Below are 23,511 nucleotides of genomic sequence, written 5' to 3'. Positions count from 1 at the left end.
CACACTCGATTAATTGTTGTGTTTCACATTTTGCACTTTGTTTCATCCTCGATTCAATTTCCATGCATGCCTGGTTTCCCATGGTGCCATGCTTCCCTGCTCTGTATTGTGCCCACGTGCCGTGAACGCGATGTTAGTGCCGTGTCTATGCTGGACGACGATGTTTATTCATGATGATAAGTGTCTTGTTGTATTTTCTAAAAATACATGAGTCTCGTACAAAACTGCAGCCACATCAGACCACTTGAATTCCAGAAATTTGGTACATTTCGCATTAACGCTATTTCATAGTTCAAGGCTGTCATAAAGCTACTATATTTCACAGACAAGTACAGCTGCCATTTTACCCAATTAAGTAGTTTGCGAATATTTTTTTAAGTATGTCAAATTTGGGCCTGCACACTTAGCCTATTCTCTTTTCAATAATGTCACATGATCTTTACTGTCCACTGTGAAGCAGGGTGAATACACCGACAGCAAGCTCACCTCTTCTCCATTGCCCATTCCCTTCGGCTTCCCTCCCCTCGCCCCTCCACTCCATCCCGTCCCTCCCCTTTAGCCCTTTCGTGACCCCCACGTGTCCTTTGCTACGGTCACTCGTTCCTTGGCCCATGCCCTCGAAATCACTCGACTTTTGTTAACGCTTTTTAAACTAGTTAGAGCGTCTTGTGCTAAGGCACGCTATAGCAAATATTTTTTTAATAAGAGAATAACCAGGGCGGCCCCTGGGCTCGAGCCATAAGTGGTAAACAAAGTATGCCACGCAAGACTTACATCATTATTTATCCTTGATTATTCAAGAGTCTGCACGTTCTCCCCGTTGATTTTTCTCCGGAGTCTTCCAGTTTTTCCCTCCACATTTAGAAACATGCATTTAGAGTATTTGGCTACTAAAAGTTTCCACGTGATAAGCCACTTCGTTGACCTGTCATTTGTGGCCAGGTCGCTTCTGAAAATGAGCTACCTAACTTCGTGAGCCTTACCTGGTAAAAGAAAATACATTGTTTAGTTTAGTGTCTCCACTTGCCTTGTAGTTTATTGTGGAGAAATACAAGAGCGAGTAAATTGTCATCTTTTTCGTTATTGAAATTAACCGAACTGCTGCCAATTCACAAAAGTAGTAATGTCACGTGCTTCGAACAAAATGTATGAGAGTAATATTTAGGTGGCTCATTGATCATCAGCAAAGATTGTTGAGTGCCAGGTGGCCACGTGAAGCAGTTGGAGTCCTCACGTGTACAGTATTTCTAAGTCCTGCACTTTTCACCAATATCCAATGTGCAGATTACTGTTTTGCTGAATTATAATTCGATTTACCCCAGGATCATACGGTGAAGATTCGACCCACTCTCATGCATCGTACAAAGGAGTGCTGTGTTGTTGATGTGATCGATGAGGCACCTTTGGAAGTACTTTGTGGTTTTCCTTCTCGTGTTGTGATTTAAAGTGACACAATACTCTGCTGCCAGCAACGGTGGGTTTCACAACGGATGACAGCGGTTCTCCGCTTCGACGATCCTAAGGCAATTGACAGCAACAACAACAACATCCAACATTTTTTGGGGGCTTTTAGCTGAAACTCTGAATACGCTCATGAACAGCGGCCGCTCGTGATTATGGGCCGGTGGGGCAAGGAGGGAGAGGAAAGACCTCGCAGAGAAATGGCTTGACTGGCGGCAAAAAGAGATTTGTGCCAGAAAGATGTGGCCACGACTTGAGCATATTGGCACGAGACCGAGGAAACTAGAAACAAATTACGAAATGTGCAGTGGACACCGACGGGACTGTCTGTCCATGGATCGTGATGATGATAGGGCCATGCCACAGCCGTGAGACACGAAAAAAAGAGGAAAACGAACCCTCGAAACGATTGTGAGCGTGGAGACGGTAACCAAACGGTGGAACGCATCGCCAAGTAGCTCTCGCCCCGACGCGACGCATCACAGGGAGAAACCTCGAGCGTAGCAACTCGGTCACCACCACCAGGGCTGTCGCGTGGCGCACGACACCGCGATATTCAAGTTTAGCCTGTCACGCGCAGCTAGCCGAAAGGGCCGTCCATCGGCCATCGGGGGGGTGGGGGGTGCAGGACCAGGGACAAATCCCCCCCAGAACGCCTTTACACTAAACCGGAAGTATTGCATCTGACACCAAAGTGCAGCCCCCCCCCCCCAACGTGCGGGGTCCGGGGCAGTCGTCCCGATTTGCCGTACCCTGGGATGGCTCTGCTAGAGGTACTTCTTCAGAAGAAGATAACCATGATGAACTAGAGGGTGGTCCAGGTGTCTTGTGACTCCCAATTATTTTTCTCCTTCGCATATTCATTTCCGCTTTAAATAAACCTTACTTTTAAAAAATATTACGTTTTAGAGCATTAAATGTGGATCACAAGACATCTGGACCACCTTGTTGATTTACCCACCTCCCTCCATCCTCCTTCCCCCGCTCCCCTCTCTCCCACCGCACACTTCTGTGCCCCCCCGTCAGCACGGTGTTTATACATTCACCCACCGGCCGCCACTGCTGATGAACATTCTTAACATCCCGTTTGTAGACACGGCACAATGAACTTATCTTGCGTCTGTCTGGCTTCACCATCCTGCAACTCGCTCGGACGTGCATGCCTCTTCACTCGCGGCAAGGATTCACTGCTGCCGTAGTATAAATTATAATTGTTGTTGTTATCCTTGTTACGATTACGTTCTGCTGTTTGGACGTCTGCATGGAACACCACTCGTGGCTTTTAATTTGCAAGCGGATCGAGCCTGGGAGCCTCCCCTGCACCTCGCGTCGTCACTCGGAGGGATACAATTTGAACTCAAATCCGTTGCAAGCTCGTAAATACTTGGACCTGCTAGTCAAAATTATTTTAAAACGTCTCCGTTACGTTTACCTTCATAGGTAAATCGTTTTTTTATACAACTCGGTGCGCTTCAGCGTCCTTTGAACAACCGTGCTAATGTGTTATGTTTTTTTGTGCTTTGTTTCACTATCATTTTAATTAGTTGTTTTTGTACAAACCAATGAAATAATGCGAATTGTCGTTATGTTCCTGTGTGTAGTTGGGCTTGTCAGTTGAGTGCATTAAATAGGAGGTAGTAAAGCAGAGGCCCCTTTTTATAATCCACGTGAATTGTTTGAACTTGGTTCCCTGTACACTCAGGGGGTCAAGGTCTTGCCTGTGGGCTTGAGGTTTGAGCTCGAGGTTATATAATAAAATATATAAATATATTTTTGGGGGAATTTATATCACAAGTCGTGGTGTAAAGCCATACACAGGGCGATCCAATTATATTAATCGGCCACCAAAATAATCCGAAGTGACAGAGAAAAAAAAAACATTTATTTGTGAGCCCTCTTTGTGTCTCCCACTTGTCCCAGGCCAATTGTTAAATCTTACAGCAGTCTCCTAAGATATGGAAGCACTGCGTTCTCAAACGTTCAAGCACCTGGTGAGGAGAGAGTCAGAGGGTTCATTAGAAATCGTATTTGTTTAGGACTCCAAAAAGGGGGTCATCGAAATTACACAAATTACAAAGGTGACTCTCACTGTTGGAGATGGTGAATATCCACGTCACGAAACAAACTTAAAAGCATGAACTTAAACAGCCGAAAGGTCAAGTCAGTGTCCTCCCACGCTTCCACTCCCACACTTGTGGGAAGTGGACAAAGCTCACCAATGCTGTCCTGAGCCAGTGGTGAACATTCCAGACGTAATGGAGGGATCCGTAGGACCTTGCGATGATCTCGACGCAGACCCTGCCCTCCGGCACAGCAATGACTCCTGTTTAATTCACCAATTCACTTCTTCCACCCCATTTGTACATGTGCATTGCAGAAGTACCTATGTATCATGTGTGTGTGTATATATATATCATCGTCTCTGTATACTAAACGTATATTTAACAATAAGGTATGCATACAGGTGGACATAATATTACAATAATAATATGTGAAAACACAGTGGTGGGAATACCAAATATATACTAATTATAACCTGCAAATAGCAGGGCAATGTTGCTATTGAGAAATTTGTAGTTAAATTTGAACCCTGATGCCGGCACAATGTGGCCTACTGTCCGGTGATTTTTTTGTAAGTCCATTGCGAAGCAGACGATGCATAGCAAGATTTATTAGTGTGGTTATTAAACAAGCAGTATTAATCAGGGCAGCCACCGGATTCGAACCGTGAACCTGTGCACCGAGCGGCGAATGCGCTACCACGAGGCCATGGCGCACCGCGTGTGTCTGTGTTCAATGGGTGGTTTACATTTTTTTGGGAATGGGATATATAAGTTGTATACTTGTTCACACACTCTCAGGAACCTGGCATTCAGCTTTGTTTTCAATAGCGACCCCCACCGGCTACGTATGCGCGTGGAAAGTTGCCGTTGTTAGGTTGGTGTCCATTTCAGGCCTCACGCTCGCAACATTTTATCCACCACTCAATACGACCGCACTTATAAATGTATACCTAAGCGTACTGTGCACTTAATTGGTTTCACAATATGAGTTACATTGCATTTTTATGAATATTTTTGTTTCTTTTTACGTTTCAAATGACTAATAATTTTTTTAAATGGCCGTTTTATTCCTTTCAAGGTATTTGGCATCCATATACAAATGTGTGCTGGATACAGTCACATTTGCAAGTGTGATTGAAAACTTTGACCATTACTTGTGTGCCGATTGTTCAAAGTTGACGTGCCATTGTAATGAGGGATTACTGCTTCTGTGTGGTGTTATCCCGGTGTGGTCTGGACTGTGTTGTTTGTTGTTTGTGTTGCCTTGCCCAATCTTGATATAATCGGACTTATTTAAAAATGTTGGCATTTATCATTTATTCATATTGAATTACTTAGCTTACCATTTTCTTTATTTTTGCACTCCTATCGTTTCTTTTGCTATTGTTTGCTTGTTGTAACTCGCTGGACATCTGTGGGTAACAAAAAATAGCTTTATAGCTCATCGGATTCCTCCTCTTGCGATCTAAAGATTCTAACTTTCCCCTGACGGCGTTCAATGGGTCTTCTAAAATCGGCGCTCCTAGCAAGGTTTGCGCCCAGTCGAGTTTCTCGTTTGAGCCTCTCTGGTCACGCGGCCCCCCGTCAAGTCCCCCCCCCCCACCCACCCGCCCCCCACAAATTCCCTGCTTCTGCGAGACGGATATCGGCAGTTGGGTTTTGTTCCAGGAGCATCAGTTGGACGAGAGGGACGCCCGGAGGTTCCGGATGAAAATCGCCGAGCTGGGCTCCGTCGTGCGCAAGCTGGAGGATCGGAACACGCTGCTCTCGGACGAACGCAACGAATTGGTGAGGAGGCGCTTCCACGCACGCGGCACCACACTCACAAAGAGGGCCGTCCATAAAACACATTCCTGCGGAGGGAGCTGGTAGGAACGTTTGGTTGCTCGGTCAATGGCCAGGGTCAACGGCGGCGTGGTGTGAGGGCGGGCACAAGCCGGCGTGAGTAGGTTAAACGTTGAGTTTTATAAGGGCACCACGGGGTGACCAGCCCCTCCCCACCCAGCCCCACCCCTCCCACCCCCACCCAGCCCCACCCTCCTCTCCCCACCCAGCCCCTCCCCACCCTCCCCTCTCCACCCAGCCTCACCCGTCCCATTTTTGGATGCACGACGGACGGACGGACACAATAATCCCCTGTAGGCTGGTGTAACCAGGAGTTTACTACTAGTATGACGTCACGCACCTAGGGGGAGGGGGGGGGGTCAGACATTTGTGACGATGTGTGACGAGGAGGGTGGGGGGGTTGAGAAATGTGACGTCACATCACAATGAATGCGCAACTTTAAATAAATATAGACAACACGTTCTACTTAATTAAATAGACTTTTTAATAAATGTTTCTCCTACAACATCAGAGTGCAGCGCCACATTAAATACGCACTACAATGACAATAGTTTAAAGCTATTTGAAGCATGTTTTATTTGGGGGGGGGGGGGGCAGAGCTTTGTGACGTCATATTTGAGGGGGGGGGTCTGACTTTTGGTGACGCCGTGTGACGAGGGGGGGGGGGTCTGACTTTTGGTGACGCCGTGTGACGAGGGGGGGTCAAAAATCGTCAAAAATCGCGTGACGTCATTTATGGACGGCCCCTAAACGCATGAAACGTTGACGTAACATCTGTACCATAGCAATATCGGGTACAACAATATAACTACGAATATCAATTTTCTTTTACCAGGCAAGGCCCACTGACCTATATAGGTATTTTTTCAGAAGCGACCTGGCCACACACGTTCGCTCGACGAAGTGGCTTATCGCGTGGAAATGTATAGCAGCCAAATACTCTAAAAAGCGCGTTGATTCTAAATGTGGAGGGGACAAACCCGGAGGGCCCGGACAGAGATCCACACGACCACAGATCGGGTTGTTATTATTGACAGGCACGCCTACTCTCGTGGTAGTGCCTTACGCCGATGATCCCCTGCACCAAGCGAGCCTATAGCAACGTTACGGAACATACCGTGTGAGAAATTGAGCCTTGCTGATGATTGATGACAGTGCTGCTGCGTTGGTAATTATTGAAACCCATGTGATGAAGTTCCCTTACGTCATTGGCTTCACGTCACTGTGAATGAAGCCGTCTTTTAAATCGTCGGTCACACGATGCTCTGTTCCGTGCATCTTGGTGATTGCCATCTCTGTTTTTATGGTTCTTCCTACGCACCTCCGATTCACGTGGTTGTCTCTGGTGCGAAAGAAGTTCAACATACATACATCTGTGTTGGGAGTTGTGAGACAATGGTGGAAATTCCATATTTCTATGGCAGGTGCTCATTTGACTGACCTTAGAAGGATTCGTAACGTAAATCTCAAATAAATGTGAGCTCACGGTTTCAACTTACGACTTGGGAGACTGTTGATGTACTGAGCTGTACCTAAGTTTAAAAAAATATTAGGTGGGCTGATCATGATGAATATTTTAATGTTTAGACAGTTCGCCTGGTTTTGAGACGTAGTTGTATTTCGACGCTATGTAAATCCTAATGCATATGTACTATTTCCACCCTAATTGAGTGTTAGCGTTCACTGTTCAACATTTTTTTTTGCAGAAAAGTTTAGCATTTTTTGGGAAGAATACGCTCTGTTGTCACTTGTCAGCTCTGAGCAATGCAGAGCGGTGGTGAGAGGCTCGAAATGCAAGGGGATACATTAACGAGGTCGTTTGCATTCAGAATCAGAAGTCTATTTCCCTGGAGAAGCCCTTTTAGCTACACAGCCCTTTTACAAGCGCGACTTGAGCCCTGCAAGACAACAGCGGCAGCAAAGTGCTTACATGCCATAAATTATAAATGCTTAAACAAAAAAAAAGTTAATTATTGACAATGTCTTAAACGTAAACATGTTAACAGTTATCTACGTTGACGCTTGATGCTTTGTCATCTCAATCGGGAGTCTGTTCAACTTTTTAATATCGTAAAGCTCGTGAAAATTGGGTTCAAGGTATCACATCTTCACGCGTAAATACATTGACTTGCTCTGCATTGCACATCGGGAGATGAATATGATCTTTCGTGAAGACGCGGTGCGTAAATTAGCACCGCTGCATATGAAGCAGGGTTAGATGGGATTACACCGGGCTCTCCTGATTGGTTGTCACTAATCGCCAAGTCAATATATTTTAATTATTTTTTTTATTCCGTGGCATGATCTGACGATGCATCCCCTCGGCAGGCAGAGCTTTCACTAATGACTTCGGATTAGATGTATTCAGTTTGGCTGATGTCCTTGAGCCCTGGTGACATTTCCTGTAGTAGACTGACTTGATGGCTGAAACAATTAATAAATCAGCTCAATCAGGGAGCAGCAGGTTATTGTTTGTGATTCGTGAATCGCTGCTCGCTGAATTAAATTAGGACCATGGAAAGCAAAAACAACATTAGCTGTCGCAAGAAATCGTGTCAATTTCAGTGAATTTAGGGATTGAGATAATTAAGGATTAAAATATGTGCTATGTCACAAAAACCCACTGTATAACATTCATAATGAAGGTTTTTGGGTTAGATTGTGTAAATATGAATGTGTCGTTAACCCATTACCGCCTGACACAGCCAATTGGTGAGGTTTGTCACGTGAAAAAAATGTGCCAATTCACTACTACTGTAGCACATGGGCGTGATGGAGAGTAAACCCACAACATTTACAATTTGAGTACGACGTTTCGCTGGTGATTCCAACCAGAATTCTAGCAAATCGCCTGATGAACCTGTTTGTAATCACCAGCGAAACGTTGTACTCAAATTGTAAATGTTGTGGGTTTACTCTCCATCGCATCCTTGTGCTGAAGTAGTCACTAATTGGTACGTTTTGTTCACGTGACAATCTTACTAACTGGCTGTGTCGGGTGGTGGAGGGTTAATGACACATATTTGCGCGATTTAACTCACAAAACATTATTATGAACACTATTGGCCGCGAAAGCCTACGTGTTAAATTGACTAACCATGCACAACAGTTGTAATGAACGTTTTAATGGAAACCCAATTTACTCTTTGACATTAGCGTTACTTTGGATACAATTCACGGGCTCGAGTCAATGTGATGCACCAATATATTGAATGAAAAATAGCCAATGAATCGACCCACAACAAGTGACAGCACAAAACTTGGCTTCGGTCTGGTCGCTATTATTTTAATATCTGTCGATTGAAATTGCCATCACTTAATATCCATGCTTGCACTCGTTTTCCCAGATGTGTTGTGCGATAATGAGGGACATTGTATCTCCAAACGTACAGCTCAGAATACTGATGCGTGCCATTGATTTGCGATAAAATCCCACCTGGATAAAACAATCTCATACTGCCCGCGCCCAAGAACATTTACACTGAATTCCTGATCTAATTAAATGCTGGTATAGACATCTTCATTTTTCGAGGAAAATATGATTACATTAGTATAGACACTCTTTGCCGCCTAGAGAAACATGTTTATTCAAGATATGCCTGCCTCTAAATGTTTCATTTTCTAGAACATATTTTGTACTATAATAATGTCTAAATTTATATCGGGTTATCGCCCGTGATGAACCAATGGACTTCTGTAATTAGGGAATAATGTACGATGGGGGCTTTTGAAAAACTGCCTTTGATAATGAAAAGCAACATAGTCATGTGTCTGAGAGGAAATTACGAACTTTACCCTCTGTGGCGTCTACATCATGAACACGGAAACAGACAAAGAAAAATAGAACAAAAGCTGCAAAGGGTGCAAAGAAGCATGGATAGATGCCGGCTTAGGAGAGAAAGAGGAACACATGGTTCGATATTGGAATAGTGTCTCAGAGAGTATGATAATTATGGATACAATTTAACGTTTCCAATAACGTTATTTCAATCCTCATTCTTAATTATATATCTGTTAGACTTTTTTTTAAAGTGTGTGTTTAAATATATGCAGTTTGTTTGTTGTTAAAGTGCCAAGTCAAGACATATCAATAGTCTGTGGTCTCCGGTTGCCTGGGTGAAACATGGGGCCATGTCCTTGCCAAATCTCGACCCAGCCTGGCTCAACGACCCAATCAACAATCAGGAAACAAACACAAGTCATGAACATTATATTGGCCATTAAAGTAAGTGGGCTTGGGCAAGAGATATTGCCAGAAGGGTTGAACTATAGGAGAGAACATGGCAAAGAGGACAACCACCTTGGATGTGGAGCCATGAGATCAGTACATGTGCTGGCATTCGCCAAGGTCTTATAAGTCACGAGCAAACTCACAGGAACCCGACTAAACACATTCCTGCGGAGGGAGCTGGTAGGAACGTTGGGCTGCTCGGTCAATGGCCAGGGTCAACGATGGCGTGGTGTATTCCGCAAATATGGCCGACTGTGAGGACGGGCACAAGCCGGCGTGAGTAGGTTAAACGTTGAGTTTTATAAGGGCACCACGGGGTGACCAGCCCCTCCCCACCCTCCCCACCAGCCCCTCCCCACCCTCCTCTCTCCACCCAGCCCCACCCCTCCCATTTTTGGATGCACGACGGACGGACGGACACAATAATCCCCTGTGGGCTGGTGGAACCAGGTGGTTCCTACCAGTAATAACCATTCATAAAATGCCGAAGGATCACCGACTCCAAACGCAAGGGAGGTCATTATCCTAGGAGATGGACAACGTGATGATGATGACATGTGCAGGAGTGAGATGTATTATGGAATTGCAGGATCGTGAGGGATGGTGCTGGCATGCAGAGGCCTTCACTCACCTGTTGCCAGTGGCAATCGAAGAGGGTGACAATTGTGATGATGATGGTGATAGCCCATTACATTAACAACTCATGTACTGCTCATTGATGACGTAAGATTAGGTTTGGTGGAGCATTTCTCCACTTTAGTGCACTAAAGGAAGAGTTGATGCATAACACAAAGATGGAGCGTCATTGACACAGCTTAGCTGTGGGGAACGAGGTGTCTTCAGGAGGCAGTGCAGCCGTTGATTTTTGACTTTACACTGTAGAGTTTTTAGGAATAAACTACTCAATTGTGTGCCTTTTTGCCACCCAAGTTTCTAGACTTTAAATAAATGAAATCTGTTCATTAGAACCTTCCTGAACAAGTCTTGAGATTTTATCTTTTTTTTCCTGAATAAACATACAGATTTTTTTTTAACAAATAAACCATTATTTAGAACACTACGTATGGCTGAGTGGCACGGTGGTGGATTCTTTGACTTACAATCATCAGGCTGGAAGTTCAAATACCGCTTTGCGGTTTGTGTTGCATTTTTCTGTTTCCTCTGTGTGGCCCTCTGAGCTGAGATAACTTTAGCATGGTCGTGAGTTTACTCTGCTGATTTGTGTGGCTGGGTGGCACCTTAGAATGGGATTCAACTCTGACCGTAATTTTTTTTTATGGTTAGTAACCCAGTAAACGTGGAAAATTTGGGCCAACATTTCCCGTTTACTGGGAAATACGGTATAACTTTCTAAGAAGTCAACAATGGTTGCTATAAAGGTATACTGGCCCTACCATAGGAATGTGGAATTCGCCAGACTGATTTTGGCCCTCCAATGGAGGTGAGCAATGGCCTACTCAGACATGGGGTGACTCGGCTATCGAGGGTGGACGATGAGATTTACTGCGCTGGTTCAGCTTAAATACTGTTTAGACAAGTAATACATTCAGAAATGCTTGCTTCGTAGCTGTAGAATATGTACACTGGCCGTATCCTGTGAATGTCTATAATACTGCAATGCTGATTGCCATCATGGAACGCGTGCACTGGCTAGGACTGCCGCCCGCCCGCAAAGCTAATAATGCCCTGGTGACATTGAATTCCGCAGGAAATGAGCGCGAGACGCTACAAATCAAACTGCGATGTCTCCTCCTGCGATAGGATCGCGCTGTATGAGGCTTAATGTTCAATCGATGACAATGACGGCGTTTGCATACTGATACGAGAACATTGCCGCGCTCGTTGATGTAAACCACAGAGCACGCGCGCACGTGTGTGTGTGTGTACAAGCGTCTGTGTAAGCGCGCGTGTGTGGGTAAACGCGTGTGTGTGTGCAATGGGGAGCGGTAGTGTAGTGGTTAGCGTGCTGCACTATGAACCCTCGCTAACAGCACTTGCCCCTACAGTCTGTCAAGGCTATACGGGGGATCTTTATCTTTGTGTGTGCAAGTCCGTGTGTGTGCAAGCATGTCTGTGGAAGCGCGTGTGTGTGCAATGTGCATGTGTGCGCGTGCACTTGTTCTAAGGAGCGGTGGTGGTAGTGGTTAGCGTGCTGCGCTTACGAACCCGGCGACTCGAGTTCAATTCCCGATCACGGCCAACATCAGTGACGATTATCTTAACTGGTCACGGGCCTCCCCTACGTCGACTCAGCCTCAAATGAGTATCAGGTGCGATGTGTAAATGTCGCCGCTAGGGAGACAAAGGCGGCCGGTCGTGGTGCTGTCCACTCACCCTGTGCCGCTCTTCATAGGTGATCACGAACAGCGCCTGCCCCAAACAGTCTGTTAAGGCTATACGGGGGAATTTTTGTCTTTTAGTTATTGTTTTAAGAAACCGATTTCTTGAAAGGGTCACATAACCAGCAATGAGTGAAATATATAAACGTAAATATTGCGCACACCCTGAGCACGATATTTCTTGCGCGTCTTAGTTTCCGTAGTTAATGCAGTCCTTGTACACTGGACCTGAAACTCTGATGGCAGCTGTCGAAACAATGGGAGCAAGTTTCTTAAACTCCCCCTGCCTCTCTCCACCCAGCGGTGTGTGTGGTACACCATGGTTAGTCAATCTGCAGCCCATCTGTGTGTGTGTGCTAGGGTAAAGTGTAGGTACACAACCCTTACACAATACAAGAAACATGTTGTTATTTGGCACCTGCTTGAGAGATGTTAACTACCTCGCCTGGTACACAGGAGGTCGTGGGTTCGATCCCAACCCCGAGGCTTGTATATTAGGAGTTTGCCGTGTCTCCACTTCTCGTGGTCGCATGGATATGTCTGCGCGTCCTCCAAATTTTCCATCCATATTTAGAATCAACACGCGTTTAGAGTACACTCAGTACAGTATTTGGCTGCTATAAATGTCCACGTGATAAGCCTCTTCGTCGAGCTTTCATTTGCGGGTGTTACCTGGCAAAATAAAAGTAGCAGCAGACTCAGCCTGTGAGGATGTCATCAACAGCAGCACCGGGGTGCTGACACCCCACTCCGCTCCTCATTTGCTATGGCAACCTTAGTAGGTGATCAATCATAGCAAAGGCCTAGATAGTTAACAAAGGATCTTTGTATTTCTGTGCGTTGGTACATGTTATTGCCAAATGAATGCAGCGGTGGTGTCGTTGTTATCGCACTGGGTTGCCACCCCAATTGACCGTGTTCGACTCCCGCTCATGGCCCACACCAGTGACGAATGTCTGAACCTGTCCTGGGCCTCCCCTAGGTCAACTCGGCGTCAAATGAGTACCTGGTGTGGAGTGTAAACATCGCTACTAGGGGAGACAAAGGCGGCCGGGCGTGTTTCTGCCCACACCACCGCCCTAATGCGCCGTCGTGTGCTCATGTGCAGGATTATCTTTTCCAGACTGCAATACTATTGTCCTAAATTCACACTCAGTTTCCTGGGAAAAAATTAATTGACAATTAATTGCCCACAGTGCACAGCAGTAAGGGGTGCACTTCAGGTCATCTCAGCCTTAAATAATGAGAGCCCAGTGCTGAGCTGTAAGGGCACCATGGAGCCCAGGCAGACTTTCAAGTGCCTGTCTTTAATGTACATAATCTTAAAATGTATTCCAAGGGCCCCTCAGGGTCTGTCCGTGTGCGAGCGCGTATACAATGGTGGGGGAGCGGTGGCGCAGTGGTTAGCGTGCTGCGCTACGAACCCGGTAACCTGAGTACGATTTTCTGTCATAGTCAACACCAGTGACGTTTATCTGAACAAGTCCTGGGCCTCACCTAGGTCGGCTAAACCTCAAATGAGGACAGTACCTGGTGCGCCACTAGGCAGACAAAGGCAGTCAGGCGCGGTGGTGGCCACCCACCGCCTTGTGTACCTTGCCAGCCTTTATAGGTGCTAGCTGAACAGCCCTTGCCCCAACAGTCTGTGGAAGGCTATATGAGGGATATTTGTCTTCATACTGAAACATTCTAGGAGTGTGACGCTGCACGGTGATAGAACAGGATCGGGGAAATGTCACGTGGCCTTCATGGCCCACGGGCTGATTTATTCGATTGTCAAAATTACGAGGTAACAAAAGTGGAGATTAACCCTTTCTCGTTCCGAGACGTCTGCAATTTGCGCTGTGGGTGTCCCGTACACCGCTGAATCTTGGAACGCGCAAGCGGCTCGGCGTTAATTGTATTTAAAGAGGCATAGCGCCGCTGTTTTTAAAGACATTGCACTCCCCTGCAGAGAACCGTGGCAACACGACCCCACTCTCTGATAGCTTACGCCAGTCTGTGCCACGCGCCCTCCCGCATGGCCTGGTGACGCACGCGTATGTCATCCGAATGAAAGTGAGAGAAACACGGACGCAGCTGACGATGGGCTGCAGCAGCGACGTATTTTGATACACGTGGCCTCGTCACATCCACGCCGTCCTCCACAATTCTTCTGACACCTTCGTTTGAATAGGGGGAAGATGCCCATTTTTGAAAGGACGTTGAATCGATGTGAGATGCGACTCGGTCGCGTGCGATTCCACGCATCCCCACTTTGAACCGCGCACGCTCTGATTGCATCCTTGAACCGTGGAGCCGATAACTGGCTGTGTATGAGGGACTGGTAGTATTGAGATGATATCACCCCCCGCCGCCCTGCCCATTGGAAGAGTGCCTCGTGAGAGGGTTGATTGCCACGGCGAAGAGAACAGCACGGGCTACAACAACGCGCGGCGTGTGAAGGGGTTGCGAGCTTGTGAGAGGGTCGAGAGGGGTCGAACCTCGCTTGCACCCGAAAGAGGCCGAGAAAGGGCCATATGAAGTGTCGGCGCTCCTCTTCTGTCTCAACGGACTGTTCGTGCACACATTGTGGTTTAAATCGTAGCGTCAAGCTCTGTGGAAGTTCTTGCTGATCGCGCCCAGGAACATAAACCATCAGCGCGAACTCCGGTCATCCTCGAAGCAGCGGCTTTTGGCTTGCCATCGAACAAAGACGGTCACTGCAATGCGCGCTCTCGGATACGCTTCTGGCAGCCGTGTGGGACGCTCTTCCTTCCGATATTAGGAATCCACTGGAGCTATGCCCTTTTAAATCTAGATTTAAAACGCATTTCTTTAGAACTGCTTTTAGTGTTTAGTTTATTGTCCTTCCCCCGCACCTCCGATTAGCACGGTTGGCTACGTACGGTGTGAAAGAAGTTCAACGTACGTACTTACAATGTCCCCCGTAAGCGCGTAACGATGTGTGGAATTGTTCTATCGATCGGAGCGTTCGCGACTTTTATCGCCAGTGTGTGTACAGCTTACTGCCGTGCGTCAGGCCGCACGCGTGCTTGTGTAATGTCGCCCTCCTCATAGGAACTCCCGTGTCAGTTTGAAGCATGAGCATTGTTCCAACATCTGGTTGGAGGTCATGGGTAGGCAATCCTCCGAAGGGGTCAGACCTTTCAAACAGCAATGGGAAAATTGCACTCTTGGCTCAACACTGTACCGCCAATAGTAATGATCTTTTGTAAGGGATTTAACATTCTCGAAGCTTATGTCCTCCAAAATGTAAAGAATCATCCATAATACAGTTTTTTTTGGGGTTAGATCGCGTAAATATAAATGTTGTGTCGTTAAACCCTTAGCACCCTCCTCTATGGGTCTGAGTCCTGGACAACATTACGCCCATCAAGAACATCAACTAAACACATTCCACCTCCGATAGTCTCAGGCATATCCTCGGTATCAGATGACAAGGTCGCATTCCCAACACCTCAGTCCTCAACTTGGCCAACATTCCCAGCATGTACACTCTACTCAGTCATCGGCACCTGAGATGGCTTGGACACGTGCGCCGCATGCAGGATGGCAGAATACCCAAGAATGTTTTGTACGGCGAGCTGGCATCAGGCACACGGGTCATTGGTCGCCCAGTCATGCGCTTCAAATATGTCTGTAAACGGGACATGAAGAGCTGCGACATCAACCCAAGTGACTAGGACTCAGCTGGCAGCAGGCTGTGAAAACAATCCTCAGGAGAGGCGAGGAGAAAAGACACATTGCTTGGCAGACCAAGAGGGAAGCGACGTAAAGAAAAAGCAACAAACACCTCTGGAGCTGCCACCGCATTCACTTGCAATTGTTGTGGCAAGGATTGTCACTCACGGATTGGCCTACTAAGTCATTCTAGGCGCTGCAAAACTTACAGCTGATCCTCGTAAGGCGCAAAAGAATTGTCTCTCGAGACACAAAGGCCTATGCATGCAAACCCGCCACCACCCGATACAGCCCATTAGTAAATAATGCCACGTGAACAAAACGTGCCAATTCGTTACATGTACAGCACACCGGTGTGCTGGAGCGCAAATCCAGAATCCGTGCTTGTTTTGCGCCGAGCCTATCCGCAGACAGCAATGTGAAATCGTCTTTTTTGTTTTCCGTTGACGGTTAAACATCGGCAACACTGCCGCGTGCTGGCTACAAGTCGGGCCACTTTAATCGGCGTTGCCGCATGCAATGTGCGAGTCGGTGCCATGGCGATGATCTCGTGACCAGATTGTTGCTTGCTTGATTTTTTTCGTCATTCTTCTGCGGGTGTGAACACAAGGGCCGCGTTCATCCGAAAGTGATGCAAGCCCGGTTTTACCCCTGCAGTCAACCCCCCCAGATAGACCATCATCAGGGACACGGATAGCTGATGCCCTCTGTTGGTGCAACCTATTTTTGCTCGTGTTTTGTCTCCTTAGCTCTTCTGAGCTCACGTTTCCTCCATCATATACGATCTGTGCTCTCCTTAATTTCGTTGTATATTCCTCCAGATGGTCCAGCACTTGCTACTTCTTGGCATTTTTCTGAATATCATTCCCTCTAGAGCAGTGGTTCTTAACCTGGGGTGCGAGATGCCCTTTCTGGGGGTGCGAGACATGGCAGATTTTTTTAGAAGGTAAATAATTGAAAACACATATTAAGCACGGGCACAAAGTACAACTTATTTCGTTTCATAAAACCCATGTATCTATTAACATATCTTTATTAACGCTTTAGAACCAAAGGAGTGCAAGGCTGCAGTAAAAAGGTTAAGAACCACTGCTCTAGAGCTTCCTTCAGCAAACCTTCACAGGCTTATAACACATTCCTGCGGAGTCAGCTGGTAGGAACGTTGGGTTGCTCGGTCAATGGCCAGGGTCAACGACGGCGTGGTGTATTCCGCAAATATGGCCGATTGTGAGGGCGGGCACAAGCCGGCGTGAGTAGGTTAAACGTTGAGTTGTATAAGGGCACCACGGGGTGACCAGCCCCTCCCCACCCAGCCCCACCCCTCCCACCCCCACCCAGCCCCACCCAGCCCCACCCAGCCCCACCCTCCCCTCTCCACCCAGCCCCACCCCTCCCATTTTTTGATGCACGACGGACGGACGCAATAATCCCTTGTGGGCTGATGTAACCAGGAGGTTTCTACCAGTAAAAATGTTCAAACCAGAATGAGTTGTTTTTGTCCACTTTGAATTGCTCCAATCAGACTCCTGGTCGTCATGCCCTATCCCTCGTCCTTTCCCGTAGCGCCTTCCTTCTTTATTTCGCTCCACATGATTTCTCTCCACTTTGACGCCACAAACCACGTCTCGGAACGTTACAGGTTTTTTTTTTACGTCCTTTTTATTCCTCGAGTGTCCACGTCTCTACTGAATACAACGTCGCTGCTCTATGCTCAGGTCTTCCCATGTCCCAATTTATTTCCCTTCTCAACCGTCTTATCAGCAGCGCCTTGTTTTTAATGAACGTCACCCCCTCATGGTGACATTCGTTAAATGTTCATTCTTTGTTTAGTTAGTCGTGCCTCCGCTCCGCACCTCTGATTAGCACGATTGTGTACATACGGTGCGAAAGAAGTTCAATATACATACACGGTAATTTTAGTTCTAATGTTTTTCGACCATCTTGGCATCTTTTGTCAAAATATTTCCCAAATATGTTTTCCCCGCTGTGATATTGAATCTGCTCCACTAGTTAATTACTTTTGATATCCATTATTTTTATTGTCATTACAAAAATCTTTGATATATTTTAAAGATATCTCCAAGTATTTCGACTCTTCACAATTCACCAATATGTTGCTAATCGTATTTAATACTAACTGAAAGAATTATATATAATAATTTTTTAAAAAAGTAATTAGAGAATTGTATTTACATATGTGAAGTCAATTTGCCATAATTCTCATTGCAGATCATTTTTAAAACTGAATACTGGATTTGATTTGTGGTGGTACACCATGACTTACGCATTTAAATTATGTGTTTGGGTGGTTTGTTTACCTTTCCTGTACTTTACATGACTCTCATGTTTTCGTACCGTTTGTTGTTGTAACGTTCTTACCCGCCCCTACTGGACATCTGTGAACAAAGAGCTTTGTAGGTCATCGGATTCCTCCAGTACAAATACTGATTCTGACGTGACCACTTCCCAAGGATAGCAAAGTGAGCCAATGGCGATTGTTATGCAGCTGCCATAAGAACGCACAGAGGTAGCCGAGGGGCCCAACAGCTACTGCCTGTGTCGGTGCACTGAGCCAACACTGTGGAGATCCTGAGTTTGGAGGATTTTCAAGTTTAGCAAGTTAATGGTCTGCAAACAGTCACGAATGTAGGTACAAAAGAACAACATGTCTTGTGTTTGGATTCTAACTTAATGAGGCCTACACCACCTCTGAGAGCTACATTTTATACATTTTATAAGATTACTGTTATGTGGCAAACCATTCTTACAGAGAATGAAGGAACACCAGCCAGTGCCGGGTAAGAGAGGTCTATTCTTTTTTAAGTGACTCAGAAGTAGTTCACTGTACTCTATTTCAACGGTCATTCCCTAACATGACGTCCTGTCGCCCGACGGAGTTATATAATGGCGTCATCATTTTACCATATGACAAACACAATTAAAACACAGTATAAAAGGTAATAATAGGCGAAATATGAGAACTACGAAATAGCGTTGTGTTCTTGCGTGCGTGTGCTTGTTTTTGCCGCGAGCAGCTGAAACGCTTTCGGGAGGCAGGAGAGCCAGTGCCGGCCCCTCATGGAAAAGAACAAACGCCTCTCGCGCAAGAACGACGAGCTCAACTGCAGGCCTGCAGCGCCTGGAGGACAAGCTGAAGCTTCTCACGAGGGAGAACTCCGAGATGGTAACCGCAACCGAACAGAGGCCCTCACAGCTGAAAAGCCGACCGAAGGAAAAAATTTGGCACGCCGAGTCGGCAGCGGTGCTCAGAGCACAAATAGCAAACGAGCGAAGCGAACAAACGAATCTCTCTACTTATATGTCTGTCTGCATGTCTTTGGTTCTGTGTTTTATCTCTCTCTCAAATTTAGCTTCTCAGGAAGAACGTAATGAACCAGGTAGGGTGTTGACTGTTATGTTATCCGACTCTCTGTTGTATTACATTACATTTCTAAGTATACTAGATTTGTGTTTCTATTTCATTTATACCTGATGATGATTGCTTGTGTTGCAATCGAAACGTCGTATGCAAGTATTTAATTTATTATTTTCTCTTTAAACGTGACTTTACCGAAAGAACCAAAGAGTAATTCCTGCAGTCACGAAAGCTCCAAATTAAGTATGAACGAATAAAAACTCAACACGCAACGTTAATAACGCTGCCCAAAATGGGAGAGAAATATCTCACAGACGATGCTTAAGGCAGTAGCCCTTCTTACCAACAGAGGCTATAAACTATTTTTTTTATTTCAACCAGGTAAGGCCCACTGAGCTATGGAGTGCTTTTTCAGAAGCGACCTGGCCACGAATGATAGCTCAACGAAGTGGCTTATCACGTGGAAAAACCAGAGTACCTGTAGGAAATCAACGCGATACATCAGGCGTAAGAGTTGGGATCGAAACCATGACCCCCTGCATACCAGGTGAGGTAGTAAACATCTCACCACCATGGTGCCTGAGATTAGCAAGCCCTCCGCACTCTCCAATGAGCAAGTGTCATCGCCCAAAATATCGTCTTCTGAGAGTTGGAAGCCTTGACATGAATACTTACAGAGAATACCTCTCCTGGTATGATGCTGGTGGTATTCCCTACAAGAATACCAGCCTATGGTGAGACAATCAGTTGTCACGGAAACCAATCGCTGAATTTGAAGAATAAAGATAAGTAACGGTAATCAGATACAGTAGAACCTCGGAGATCGAACGCACCAGAACTCGAACAAATCGGTGTTCGAACGATATTTCCGAACATTTTTTGCCCCGGAAACTGAACGAAATTCGGAGGTTGAACTGGCAATCGAGACTTGAAAGAACCTGTATGGCCAGCGTGCATGACGCTTGCCCAGACAAAGGTTTTACCACCTCCTCCTCCTCACCACCTTCCACTCAAACCATCATATATCCTTACTACAGGTAAAGTGAAGTTCAATCTTCATTTATTTCATTTATTCCATATTTATTAATTTATTCCATTTATTTATTGTGTGCCTTGTTTTTTTGTCTGCTTTTATGCACGTAATTACTGTAAACTTCATGGAAAAATGCTTTATAATGAGATATTTCTTGTGTCTAGAACCAATTAATGTAATTTACATTAATTCTTATGGGGAAAATTAATTCGGTGCTCGGACAAATCGTTGTTCGAACGGCCTTCTGGAACGATAAAGTTCTATCTCCGGGGTACCACTGTAGCTGATGTGACATTGCACAGTTAGAGCAGGTTCACTTCACGCATCGGCATGTACATTCATGTTGAACTTCGAACTTAATTTGACCAAATTTCATATCACCATAGAACCTCTGGCCTGGCATCCTTGTTGCAATCAGAGCGCATTTATCAATATTTCATTATGTCTGTAGCCAGAGAAAGCTTTCAACACGGACGCATGTGCTGGGTGCAGTGGTACACGCCCGCATTACCTTGACTTACATTGCAGGGTTGATGGCTCACAAGGAATGGGGATGCACTCTCCAACTATTATTCAGTCAAGTCTCTCTGGCTTCTCTATCTAAAAAACTCGCTTATTTGATCATCTTTCCTCTTGAGGGCCGCAGTGTCATTAACAGATGTGGTGAGTTGTTGTCACCGGAACAGGGATTTAACACGTGTGTTTTTTGCGACCAAATGTTGTTCATAATAAAGGTTTCTGGGTTAGATCACATGAATATAAATGTGTCGTATTCTTAATTAATAAACCTTTTTAATTGCACGTCTGTTCTCGACATCATATATTGATTAACTATGATTAGCCCATCTGGAAATATGTACTGCATATTTTGGAAATATGTACTGCATATTTTCAGATTAACATAATCCATGATAATGTATTTGATTATAATAAACCCCACCCTCTGATATTTGCACCTGATAGGCTCACAGTGATGATGTTATCTTGCTCTATTTAAGACCGGAAGCAGGAAGACGTCTTGACAATTTTGTCAAATCTCCTGATGAAGCTGGTCGTAATGTCACGGCAACTCCATTGCAAATGTTGTGGGCATACTCGCCGTCGCAAGGGTGTGTGCTGAAGTAGCCGCTACTCGGCGCGTTTTGTTCATTTGACATCCCCCGTACTAATCGGCCGTGTCAGGTGGTGGTGGTGGTGGGTGAACGACACAGTTTATGTTGAACGCGATCTGAACCTCCGTCGCCTGCGCAGAAGCAGAGGTGTACAGCCAAGGAGGCCTTGAGGAGGCCGAGCTCTCTCAACGACCTGGAGCAGTCGCAGGAGCAGCGCGAGATCGAGTTCCTGCGCATGCAGGTCATCGAGCAGCAGAACATGATCGACGACCTCAACCAGGTGGGCGCCGTCGGCCGAGTTGCGTCGTACGCGCGCGGTCTCGCGCAGCAGCGGCGGCGGCAGCAGACGCACGTCGCGTTTTTGTGTACTAATCCGGGTCCTCCGGTTTAGAAACGTGCATTGAGATTATTTAGATTGTTTTGCTGCGATAAATGTCCAAATATTCTTGGTTCTTTCAAATTTTCTTGCTGTGGATTTCACACCTGATGACGATTGCTTGTGTTGCAGTCGAAACGTCGTGAGAATTTTTTTTGTTTTATATTTGTATTACTTTATTATTTCCCTTCTACGTGACTTTACCGAAAGAACCAAGAATATGAATCCCTGCAGTCACGAAAGCTTTAAATCGAAATGTCCAAATGATGGGCCACTTTGCTGAGCTGTCGTTTGTGGCCAGGTTGTTTCTGAAAAATAAGTGAATACCTCAGTGGGCTTTGCCTGGTAGTATGGGGATGGTTTAGTTTTTATTTATATGTGTTTGGGTGATTTGTTTTATCTTTCTTACACTGTGCAGCTACTATCATGTTTTTGTATTGTTTGTTGTTGTAATGCTTTACCCGCCCCTACTGGACATCTGTGAAAAAGAGCTTTATAGCTAATTGGATTCCTCAAGTATAAATAAACATTCTGATTCTAATTTCGATTTAAAGCTTTCGTGACTGCAGGGATACATCTTCTTGGTTCTTTCGGTAAAGTCACGTAGAATGGAAATAATAAAATAATAAAAATAAAACGTAATAAAATAATTCTCACGACGTTTCGGCCACAACGCAAGCAGCCGTCCTCAGGTGGAGAACAGGTCTGTCGAGAAGACGGAGTCTCAATGATTATTATTTTATTATTTCCATTCTACGTGACTTTACCGAAAGAACCAAGAAGATGAATTCTGATTCTGAGTTCATCGTTTGCCAGGCCAGGTTAAGTATGGGTATTTCCACCTCTTCCAAAACGTCTGGTCAATGTTTGAAGAGTAGGCAGGACATCCGCTTTAAGATGGGCGCTCTAGAGCTCCCACTAGTGGAGGCCCTTCCTCCAGCAGTCCTGTGAGTAAGACATTTCAGCGCCGCACTTTTGCCTTTACCTAACAGTGAGGCCGATTTATATTTGTCGATGAGTCGTGCAGTGGGCTGTGTGTGTGTCTCTCGTTGCCTGCAAATCATGCCTTCAGAGCTGGTGTAATTCCAAAATAAATAACGGATTTTTGCCATCAAATTCGTACAAAGGAAAATAAATGGTGTTCTCTGCATCTCCCTGTAATCAACAAAGCCTCGTAAAAAATTTGAGGAATGACTCTGGAAGGCAAATAATCCACCTGCTTTGTGTGTCTTCCAAATACAGGTCATACTGCTAGCCACAGAAAACACTCATTTATTATCAGCCGTGATCAATCCACTGCTGGATGAAGGCCTTTCTCATGGTTCTGCGATGAAAAATGTATCTGTTGCAGCTGCACATCAGCTGATTTCATCAGTTCGTGCTGTGTGCATGCTGTGTGCAGTCAGCTAGTGCTGTGCAAAGAACCAATCTTGAAATTGGAAGGTTAAAATAAAATTTCCCGTTCAGGAGTCAATGCAGCCTATCACATATTTGGGGTAGATAAAGTGTTTACCGCTTAGTGGGAAGCCTATAGCAGGATTAATTTTTTCATTAGATAACTATTTATAAATATATAAAATAACTCCTGCTATAGGAATGTGAAATAGTCATATTTGGCGCAGTTAAAAGCAGAGAAGAGCAGTGAATAATGCTAAAGGCCAGTTGACTTTCTCTACCCATCTTAAGCAATTATTGTCATCTCTTTCGCCTAGTACGAAGGAAGCTCGTGGATTCGATCCCGACCATGACAATGCCTGCTGTTTATTTGGCGTTCACAAGGTCTCTCTCTCCGTGGACACCTGGATTTTTTCTCTGGGTCCTCCGGTTTTTCCCTCCACGTTATAGACTATTTGGCTGCCACTGCGATGAGCTAATAGCTCAGTGGGCTTTACCTGGTGAAATAAAATTGTTTCGTTTATCAAACTAACTAAACATGAAAAACCTAAATTTGTATTTAAAGCTTTCGTGACTGCAGGGATTCATATTCTTG

At 45.5% G+C, this 23,511-nt stretch overlaps 1 protein-coding gene across 1 annotated transcript in view; it reads left to right on the top strand.

The window, feature by feature from the left end:
• The window catches only part of LOC133345638 (janus kinase and microtubule-interacting protein 3-like), a 245,526-nt gene that overhangs the window by 114,080 nt on the left and 107,935 nt on the right, over positions 1–23,511 (top strand). The window contains 5 exon segments of the mRNA XM_061556581.1: positions 5,193–5,312; positions 14,945–14,965; positions 18,682–18,744; positions 18,746–18,808; positions 21,285–21,425. Coding sequence (XP_061412565.1) covers positions 5,193–5,312; positions 14,945–14,965; positions 18,682–18,744; positions 18,746–18,808; positions 21,285–21,425 — 408 coding nt within the window.

The sequence above is a fragment of the Lethenteron reissneri genome, chromosome 22, assembly GCF_015708825.2.
Source record: "Lethenteron reissneri isolate LAM-NWPU_2019-01 chromosome 22, ASM1570882v1, whole genome shotgun sequence".
In the NCBI taxonomy this organism is placed as follows: Eukaryota; Metazoa; Chordata; class Hyperoartia; order Petromyzontiformes; family Petromyzontidae; genus Lethenteron; species Lethenteron reissneri.
This window is presented reverse-complemented; position numbering and strand designations above follow the sequence as displayed.